The 11,012-nt window shown below is 45.4% G+C and overlaps 1 protein-coding gene across 4 annotated transcripts in view; it reads right to left on the reverse strand.

Moving 5' to 3' along the window:
* fam222ba (family with sequence similarity 222 member Ba) overlaps nt 1–11,012 on the reverse strand; it is a 35,420-nt gene that overhangs the window by 6,439 nt on the left and 17,969 nt on the right. For all 4 annotated transcript variants that reach the window (XM_005460865.4, XM_003456135.5, XM_005460864.4 and 1 more), the window contains one exon: nt 3,826–3,953. In XM_005460865.4, the coding sequence (XP_005460922.1) occupies nt 3,826–3,907 (82 nt within the window). In that variant the 5' untranslated portion in view covers nt 3,908–3,953. The remainder of the gene's footprint in view (nt 1–3,825; nt 3,954–11,012) is intronic.

The raw sequence follows: 11,012 nt of genomic DNA on the forward strand, positions 1-11,012 counted from the left end.
GGGCATGAAATCTTCTATTTGATACTAAGATTGTGAGCAACATGACAAGAATGTTATGCTTTTCCTTACATTCTGTCATATATGCTAAAGTTGGAAAAAAAACCCCCAAAAACACGAATGTCAGCACACGTGAAGGTAATCCCCGCAAGCCAAAAATCAGGCTTCAAACTGCTCTGCAGTCAGTCAGAGACGATATCCCAATAATGCTCTGAAACACGAAGCAGCCACACCCACCTGTTGTTGGCGACCTCTTTGAAAGAGACGCAGTCATTCATAAGAAAGCTGGTTTTGTTGTCGTTTCAGATAGAAGATGAACGGCACTGAGGTCATGCAAAATTACTGGAGCTAATAAGAGTCCAAGAATAAAAATAAGGAGATGGAAATGAAAATAACCCCGCTTTTTAATAACTACAGCACATTTAAATGCAAAATCACTTCATGTTTTCTGTGCAGGCTTCTAGTCTAGTTCACATGAGAGATCCAAATAGAATTAAGGTAAAATACATGCAATTTTAATAAAAACCTTAAATGGACGAAAACAGCGTATTTTTTCATATTTTTATGCAGGGGAAGAGAACTCTTGCTTTTAGATTGAAATCTACAGCAAGAAAAAAAATTAAAACAAACAAAAAAAATGCTAACTCACAGACATGTAACTGCCTACAGTGTTATTTCTTTGCCACTGTTAGATTCAGGCAAGTAGCGAAGAAAGCACTGCCAATGGAAAGTGACCAATCCATTAAATTGGAAAAGGGATTATACATTGTTAACACAGCTTAGGCTGACATTTTGGGGAGGGGGGAGAAAAAAAAGGCAAATCAGGAAAAAGGGTTTAACAGCACCGCTGTAAAATGTGTAATGAAATCGGTAAATTACTGTTTAGAGCAGCTTCCCCACTAACAGTGGATAAAATCGACCTCTCGCTGTTTACATCTGCTTAAGGCTCCTGGCAGCTGTTGATTATGGGTTCTAGTAAGCAAGTGTAGCTTATTAGCATTTCAACCTTAACCTGAAACCTGGATTAGTTGAAGGGCTTAAAGCATCAAGGAAGGGTTAATGAGGAATATGAGTGAAGTTTGTAGGCGGCTGCTGGCGGCTGCAAGCACATCATCTCTCAGATCTCCAGCTAAGCACGTTTCCAGGGAGGGAGCAGGGGAAAGAGGGCAGTCTGGCCGTGCGCTAATTATCCCACTGCAAGCTAGCTAGTTGGAACACAAGTGCACAGTCAGCAGGCACTAATTAGGGTTTCTTTTATTCAAACTACTGTTTTCATTGAACAAGGTTTAAGCAGCAGGGAGCAGGGGCTCATGCTGCTGTAAATTGCATTTTTCACACAAGAGCAGGAAATTAGGTCTGAAGCTTCGGCATCAAATTAGACATATGCGTTTGGTTTCTCACGTGAAGAGACCTCCCTACATTTTTGCCGAGTTATGAAGAGAGCATAACCTTCAAAGAAAATGAAAACTATTATGAGGAGAGGAGGAAGAGAAGGTTGCTTTTGATCTCGGTGGGGACTAAGATGTGAGAATCAGCCAAGTGGCCCAGCTGTACTCACAGTTTGTTCTGCCTGTGAGACGTGAGGACCAAGGGCCACTTCCTGGTTCTTCAGTCATCCTGCCTGCAGGATGAGCAGTTTTCTTTGTGACCCGCTGTCTCTTAGCGTACCTGATCTGCTCCTCCGACAGCCTTTACATTTCACAGCCGTCATCTGTTAGCAGACACTCCCTGATGATAAATAGAGCAGCTGCCCTGGCCTTGCCTCTGACAGAAGCCTGCAAGCTCGTAACTTTAAATGACTCTCCAGTGCGCAGATTCCCCCGCAGGAGGAGAGGCAGGGCACAGCCAGCCTGGCGTTTTGGAGCTCTTGGTGATTATCGAGTGGTGGGAAAGTGTCAAAGACGAGATTGTGTTACACAAGATTCGGCATTAGGGAGCACCGAGTAGCTGAAAGGCTCGAGCTCAAGAATAGCAAAACAAATAGGAGCTAATTATGTAAACCTCCCATCTGAGCTTTTTTTTTTCCTTTTTCTTTTTTTGCATGGGACTTGTCAGTGCACTGAATAAAGATTTCAAGTGACAACCAGTCTATGAATTTCACCTAAAAGCAGTCAAGCACATCTCTCATGGAGTCAAGCTGTCAAATTATCTTCTGTGCTGGGTAAGCGATAGAAGCTCTGGAGAGACAGTGAGCTCTGTGGACAGCCAGCAGGGAGACGGTGGAGCATTACTCGAGGGTTCAGGCCTGACAACTGCTAAGACTGCTAACATGCAGGAGGTGAGCTACAGGTGATAGATTATGGGTGGTAAAAGAGGCAAACCAGAGAGAGCATATTTCTTTTCAAATTCACTTTTTTCATGGCACTTTGATAAAAATGATACAGTTCACATGACATTCGGGTCGGTGGCTTTTGATGCAATACCTCGCCTGTTTGACAAACAGATGAAAAGCATTATGAGAAAATGATAACAAAGAAAAAAAAAAAAAAGGGCTGAAATTACACTTCTAGGAATGGCCGTGGCTGTGGGACGCACGCTCCATGACCTAAATGGATTACAGTCCCGAGCAGAAAAAAAACAAATTGAGCTCCAGTTGCGTCTTGTGCTCTGATGTGTCTTAGTGTGTCACATAAAGGAAGAGCAGGGAAAGAGTCTGGCTGATGGCTGTACCATGTCACAAGCCTGCCTGAGTGAGGCAACAGACGCTGGCACTTAGCAGACTCCCTCGCGCTTGCTGATCTCCTGGGGGTTGGCTGATTACTGTGATTCTGAAATTACAGTCTTGATGAGCTGGAGCATTTTACAAAAAAAAAAAAAAAAAAAAAAAAAAAAAAACAAGGCAGTAGAAATGGGTCACGCCTGGAGCTGAGCTTCCACTCAGGGAGGAGACAGGAGGAAAAGGAGACCAAGACGTTTTGTGTAAATAAAGCTGACCAAAAGTATTAAGCATTAAGTATGTCTCAGAAGTGACTGGGTATAAAAAACTAACTGAAGATGAGACAAAACGCAAGTATGACTGTAACCTGGCATCAAATGGACAAACTGTGCAATTCATAACAAAATGTGAAGGTATTTACATTCTTAAAGACACAGAACAACAGTAACCTACTGTTTCTTTGTGTATTTTTCTCCTTCATCATCACTGGTCAGAGCCTCTGAAGTCTGAGTTCTCGCTGGCATTTGCTGACTTTGACTCTCCATTTGTGCTGCCGACACCCAAAAGTGTCCAAGTTTGTCAGCAGTCGAGTTGTAAAATTCAGACACATTGAATTCAGCGGGCCGGCACTGACTACTCTGCTGTTAAACTGGGCCAGCAGATTGCTTCTTAAATTCACCCACATTACAAGATCATCGGGGCAAAACCACTCAGCCGCAATCTGTCTGCGAGTCTGACAGTAACTGACTCTTCCTGATGGTGAAAAGTAGCTGAGATGCTCATGTTCAAACACATGAATGTGTTAGCAATGTTGCAGTGAGCACACAGGACCACACTCTTGTGACAGACAGATCCTCAGGGGCGATGAGAGAGGGAGGGAGCCGGTTCGCCTTTCATCAGCAAATTAATGGTGGGGTTCATCTTAATTTCCCTTGAAGACAGATCTATGGTCCTGGAGCACTAAAATATTCTCTCTCACTTTTTCTGGTTTTAACACAGAACTGCAGAAGAGATCCAGGCCAGGGTTGGCATGGGGATCTAATGTGGGGCGGCCAGCAGGATTGTAACAGCTTGGTTTGTTGTGTGGGATGATGGTGGTGGTGGTGGTGGTGGTGGTGGTGGTTGTGGTGGTAGTTAACAGTGTGCATGTGTGTCCTGAGAGCAGTACTTACATTTCTGAAGTCCAGTGTTCATCTGCGTGTGGGGGAGAAGCTGGAGGGGGAGGTCACCTGGCCCTGGCAGACAGGCCAGCATTTCACACAGACACTAATGCAACATGGGACACACACTTCTCCTCACACTGTGGAGAGAAAAAAGAGAGAGAGAGAGGGAGAGGTCAGACATAACTCCAAGGCAGCACATGGTGCGTGTCGATGCAGAGGCTGGGTGCAGGCTAATAGAACTCAGTAGCAAGTCCCCTGAGGCATGGGGCTGGGGGAGACATAGTTACCTTTCAATTAGAAAATGATTCACACCTGGAGCATCGGGTAAGGTGACATTTGATGCCAATAACAACTTCAATTAAACATCAAACAGCTGAAGTAAAACGGGCAGGCTGGACCTGAGGGACTGGCAGCTTTAAATTGACTCAGTCCTTCCTCCTCGACTTGCATGTTAGTCACCTAGTTGGACCCCGCAACCTGCACTTTACTTCTCTGCCACTATCAGACCGTGGCAGAGGAAATTAATGACTCCTGTATACCCAAAAAGAACACACTCGAGAGGCCTGGCTCTGACAAGTTAGTGAGTCTCTGATCGATACTGCAGTCCTCCAGACCTCAAAGAGGCCTTTATTTTGGGGACATTAAACAATGGAGTCAGCTAGGGACGGGGCGGAAAGAAATGAATAAACATGGCTACGGCTCCCATAAATGTCTGCCACTTTGTGCAATAACTTGATGTAACAGTGAGGGAGAAAACGTTAGCCACGCTCCACTTGGCTTACTGCTATATTCAAAAACACCACAGATGCTTGCTTAATCAGCACTGAAGAACAGTCAGGGAGCAAATTAAGTCTACAGAGTCCGTGCCCTCCCCGTTTGCTGTGTGGCATCAGAGGAGGGTGGCAAGTGCGCGCAGACAAACAAGCGTCTATGAGAGAGGCAATTACCCACATAACAACCTTGCCATGCCTGTCTGCCGCAGGGTGATGGCTTAAAAGTGTCTTCCCCCCTGCGGGGAGAAGAGACAAGTGGAGGAAAGAGTGACAAAACGAGAGAGAAAGGTGAAAAGGAAGAAAGGAGGGTAGCGGGTTTAGGGTGGTAGTAGAGGGGTGGTGGGGGCTGAACTTGCTTTAAAAAGCAGGAGCTCAAAAAGGTCAGGATGACAGCTCATTTAAATCCTCCCAGCAAGAAGCGGAGAAAACCCCTCCCCCCAAAAAACAAGCCTTAATGAAGCTGCCAGTTCTACACAGACACCTGAGGGCGTTGCACATTAGGGTGCTGCATGGGGGGGGAAGCTGCAGTCCTGAGATGGATCTAAGGATTTCGGGGGTGTTCTGCAGCACTGACACTGTGTCACCTTTTCTGTTGCTTGGCCTCTGCTCCCACTTCTCTCATCCTCCTCCCCTTTCCTGTGCCTTCTGATTTACAGCCTGGACTGCCATATGGCAGCAATCGCTGCCCTCAATTCAGCGTGTCACCATGCATTAACTTTAATTGGGCTGATATGTTATTCTTTTCCCTCTGGCCTTGGAAGGATTTTAGGTACATGGTGCCTTGATGTCAGCAGGCAAGATTTCCAGCCCTCTCTCATTTATCAGGATGCCAAGATTTCACAGAAAGATAACAGCAATCTCTTTGACAACAGGCAGGTTTGGTGTGGAGGAAAGCTAAATATCAAATACAGCAGTGTCTTTGTTAGGAGGGTTTCAAAAGCAGAACGGTGACAGGAGAGTGAAATGATGTTGGGGAAAACAAAACAAAACCGCACACAAAACTGTCAGTTAATTTGTTGTAAGAACATACACAACACACTACATGCAAAAAAACCAACCACCCAACAGGCCACCCCCTTCCTGCCTCCCCCACAGCGCCCCTGAATGTCAGATATGTGTGCAGTGGGGAGTGCAGCAGCAAAGGTCAGCCTATGGTAATGCCCAAGCTGACGCTCTGCTTTGTAGCGCAGAGCAGGCGGACATGAAACCCGACAGACAGAAGCCTGACGTTTACTGACTTGCATTTCAGCACCACTGCCACAGTGACTTCAAATATACATCGCACGCCAAACAGTGGCACTTTCTACAAAGGCGCACACCCCCATGGAGACTTTCTTTTTTTCCCCCTCCCAACACTCAGACTATTTGTATCAGAAGCGGCACGACTACACCTGACAGAGCGTCAGATCCAGACAGGGACCGAGCTCGCGGTAGTTGGAGGTGCCTCTCTGCAGGATGTAATTGGACACATGACTGGGTCGCCTGCTGGCTGTCCAAATTGCCCTCTAACTACCAGGGGGTTTAGCCTACTCTAAACAGGGACCCTCAAGCTGCCCATCCATTCAGGTAAATATCTACCCTAATGACTTAATAGTCCTTGTGGTACAGAGACAAGCCCCTCCTGTTATAAGTGGAAACACAGTTGCATATAAGGAGGCCCAGCCAAGCCAGCTAGGAAGGCCTGTGGAGCAAGGATTGGCTTGGTGGAGTTTAGCCAGGCATCTCACACTATCAGCCCCATGCAGACAGACACTACGGGGTTCTCAAAGTATTGGGGGGGGGGGGGCGTGGTGACTAGGCAAGTATCCACCAGCTACTTATAGAACTGTAATAAAGCGTGTGAATAACTGTGTGGCTTTCATTATAGACAAATAAAGGCAAGAAAACAAAGCAGGACTTGAGCAAGTGATGCGCATGGCTTGTGTCATGTGTCAAATTGCTCCCATAAAAGCTGACCTATATTTTCTTTTCATTCCTCACTGGGGAAGGAGAAATAGAAAGCCATCTGAAAGTTTGAAAAAAAAAATTACAGAGAAGTGAAGGAGGAAGAGGATAGATGGAAACCATTTAGGAAATGAGACCAGCTGACTGCATTTATGTGCTGATTGTTTTGATCAATATCCTCTCCATCAACTATAATCTGCATTTGTTAGAAATTTGGAAATAGCATCAGACTAATTGCATAGGAAATCATCTATTAAAATATCCAGCAGCAGTGATGCACCACTGGGGGTTGGGGGGGCACCAAAAATAAGCTCATTAGAAGGAGACATCTACAATATTTGGGCAGAAATACAATAATTGGGGGGGGGGATAAGGTGAGAAAGCATGTTTGGATGCTGGTATTATATTAGCAGTTTTTCTATACCAATTATGAGCAAAAGCAATTAGGAGAGCCTAGTCACCATGTTGTACATGGCTTGTGCTAACAGCTGAAGAAGAGGAGAGTGGAGGAGAGAGCAGGCTGCTGTTATTTTAATTGCATGTTTACCCCCAGGTTATGGGTCTGAAATAGAGCCAAGAAAAAAAAAATGTTGCAGCAGGAATTCAATGCAACTTCACTGTGTTGATTCTCTCAGGGACAGAAAGAGTGAAATTACTTTTCTTTGCAAGCTGAGTCTGAATAGGAGGTAAAGAAAGAATAAAAAAAGAGAGCAGGAAGATGAGAACAGCTTTTTACCCTTGAATACCAAACCAGAGTATTCTGTCAAAAGAAAGGGGAAAAAGCCTTGGCTCTTGAGCACGGTGGGAAGAAATAACACTTTGGTATGGCCTTCATTAGCCCATCAGGCTGCACAAACAACAGAGGCAGGAAGGATTGCTGTTGCTAGCTGAGGGACACGGGCATGTTAGGCTATGACAGGCTGGTTTCACAGTTTCACACAATGGATCCTGATGACTCCAGCACATCCCGAGGCGTTCGGGATGGGCCGTTTGCATTTCAGTCAGCAGAGATCCACTCATCAACCCCGAGTGTTATCTCGCGCCAAAAGAGAAAGGGCGAGAGAGTGGGAGATAGGTCTGATCACGAGCAGAGGGTTTAAAAAAAAAAAGAAGAAGAAGAAGAAGAAGAAGAAGAAGAAGAAGAAGAAGAAGAGAAGACAACCAACCCAAACTCAACTTGCACACAAATTGAGAGTCTGTAAAGTAGTGGTTTCCAAGTTGCAAGACCGTGTGTCAGGGATAAATCTGTCAAGTAAGGAAACTGCTGCAATACTGTGGGAGAGAGGAAGACAGCTACTTGAAGATGCTCTTCTTTAGAGGGAGGGAGGGGTCTGTGAAACAACTGGGAGACGGTATGAATGCTCAGTAACTAACTGATGAAAGAGTGACAGTTCCCCGAGGTGCGACGGTGGATGTGGAGCGGAGAGAGGCAGCATGCCCCTAGAATACTGCACAGTCCACAGTTGGATCGGCTAAATCTTTGCATAGGTGTCAGATACGGAGGGTTGGTTTCAGGATGAGAACACAGACTCTTAGAGAAGTTGTGCACCATGAAACTGAGAAAAGGGAACACCGTGACAGTAAGAGGCCTCTTCTCTTATCAGGCTGACCCCATTTGTCCTGTCTTGTCTTTACATCAGTAGTTTGGAGCCTCTTGGATGATGACCACGGCTCGTCACAGTGGAGATGATGACAGCGACATGGTAGCGAGATGAGAGAATGAAAACGTATCCGGCTGCAAGTGTCCTGGTCTAGCTAGGATATCTATGCCACAGCTATGTCATGGTCATTACCCATCCACCACATAACCACTGCGAGGACAGCCAGCCAAAGTCAGTTCTTCAACTTGGGGTCAGTTTCACCAACAGCCACTTAAGGCTGCTTGGCTTCCCCAAGAGCTCTACAAAAGTGGAAGGTAGAGCTAAGTGTGCTCAGCCACGTCAAGGCTGGCCAAGGTCAGACGGGCAGACAGAAAGCGCTGGCAGCGGTGCATGCATGGTGTCATGAATGCCAAAATGCCGGGGCCCCTGACTGCGCCGTTTGACAGACATGTTTACACCTGATAGAAAATGCAGTGTGGATGGCCTGCCAAAACAGAGGGGAACCAAAGTGAGGGGTGCCAGCCTAGTTATTTATTTATCTGCAGCAAATCCATCGAGAGCACAGCCAGAAGCTGGGCATGCCTCAGTGAGGAAAGAGCCAGCCTATTCTCAGACATGACTCTTAAAACACTTGAGGGAGGGGGGAAAAAAAGATCTGACATACAGTAAAAGAAGAGGAAAGCAAAGATTCCATAAAGCAACACTGGAGATTGGAATTGATTTCCTAACTGTTTTAATTCAGCTCAGAGGAGTTCTGATTGGCATGTATTTAAATTACTGAGAGGCTGTTCAAAAGTCACTCGTGATAAGGTTCAAATACTGGGCACGTCTTTGCTCAGTGCTGCAATTACCATTTGACTTGATCACTTGGAAGCAAATGTAAAAAGGAAGTACGAGTGCTACCACAGTGAGGCTGTAGCATCTTGACAATAGTCCTAAATAAAGAAGAAGAAAAGTTTAAGAATCATAGCTGCAAGAAATCTAATGCTAATCCAGCCTTCAGGTAACCATCAGATCACAGAACCAGATACAGCACTCACACAAACACACCATTATCATCGCTGCTCTTTTCATCTCCTTACTGGTGCCACCACATCTGTGTTATCTTCACATATCCTCACATCACACCAGACAATGTGCTGAGTCACATGCTGCTGTGTCAGATGTTACACTGTGGGCTTTGGTACTGGACTGGAATATTATGGTTAGAGACCAACACTAACTAGAGTAGAATGCAGTATTGTGTATTGTGAGTGTGTGCTTGTTGTGGTACATGCAGCAAGTGATAGAAATCACCAGACCTGAGGCAGCTGTTTTTTTTTTTTTTTTCAAGCTGCTTGCTTTGTATGTGGCTCTGTAACAAATTGCACAGTTGTCTTAGAAGCAGGATAAAGTAATGCGATATACTGCAATTAGACTCAGTGTACAAAACAATTATATTGATGCACAAAAATAACAAGCCTGACAATGAACTTGCCCCAACACGCACAAATGAAAATGCACTGCGGAAAGGAAATTGGGCCATTTGGCCTCAGCATACCTCAAAGGATTGACTTCCATACTTAGACTCACAAGTAAGGCTACATGAAGTACTCTGATGGTCAGAAATCTGAGAATGGAACATCTCATCCTTAACTGTTCCTATCTTACAGCTATAAACCAAAAAAAGGAGGGACCCACTAAACAATTTTCAGCCAGCAGGAGGAGGATGGTCAGTGTGGAAGAATTTGACATTAAAGGATCAGGCGATGCTACCTATTTGACTGCAAGTCAGCCAGGCCCTCTAGCTGGTTAGTGGGGGGAAATAACTCCAGTTAGTGGGGAAATAACTCAATGTGCCGAGAGCTAAAGCAAGGCAGCATTGTTCCAGCTGGTGGAAAAGGGGGAAATGAAGATGGAGTGGTTTGATTTCATTTGTTAGCAGGTGCATCCATTTTGTGTTCTTCCCCACCTCTCCTCTCTCTGTCAAAGCGCTTATCAGAAATTGGACACCCCAGTGACAAATTGAGCCTGCGATTAAAGGCAAAAAGAGGAAAGCTTTGTTAAGTGCTGCTGATTGGGATCCCACACTGCCCTCACACATGTGAGGTAGGTGTGTGTGTGTGTGCGTATCCATGTATGCTTGGTACAGAGCCAGGAGCAGAGCTGACACCACCACCACCCCTTCTCCCATTTTCCCCACTCTCCAGGTGTTCCCACGGCTTACATTTCTGCTCCGAGTACACAGCAAACAAAACCAAATCAATGCAGCTGTTCACCCAGCTCTCTCTGTCTCTCTCACACACACACACACACACTATATGTAAAGAAAACGACATACGCACACGTACATATGCACTAGTGATTTCCCCCTGTAGGAATAATGACCTCCTCTGTATATCCACCGCCTTCTTATTGACATGTATGCTGTGTTTAAAAGAGGGAGGAAAAAAAAGTTAAGTCTCTGTGTGTTTGTCCCACTCAGACCCATATTATTGACCCAGTATTAACCAACTCTGGCCTGTTTGCAAGGGCTGGACTGATTTAGTGGGGGTGCAGGGTCAGAGCAGCTCTGCTTAGCAGAACTGTGTAAGCGCTGACTCTCACAAATCATCCTAAAAGGGCTTAACGCACAAAAACAGCTTCCAGTGTTACACAGGCCTGCTGTGAGAGATTTTTCCACTGTGCCATTATACTAACTGGCCTCTCTCCCATATGAGCTGTATAGATACCAGTACAAACACATAAAGAAAGAACTTTAATTAGACGTATGCCTGATCCAACTCTGCGGGAAAACTCACTTCAACAATTCTGCTTTAATGCCCTCCATTACAACTGTGTTTACCAGAATTCTTCCTATTTAATGCCGTCGCATTTCTCACATGCTTGGTTTAGATAA

The sequence above is a fragment of the Oreochromis niloticus genome, linkage group LG10, assembly GCF_001858045.2.
Source record: "Oreochromis niloticus isolate F11D_XX linkage group LG10, O_niloticus_UMD_NMBU, whole genome shotgun sequence".
NCBI lineage: Eukaryota > Metazoa > Chordata > Actinopteri > Cichliformes > Cichlidae > Oreochromis > Oreochromis niloticus.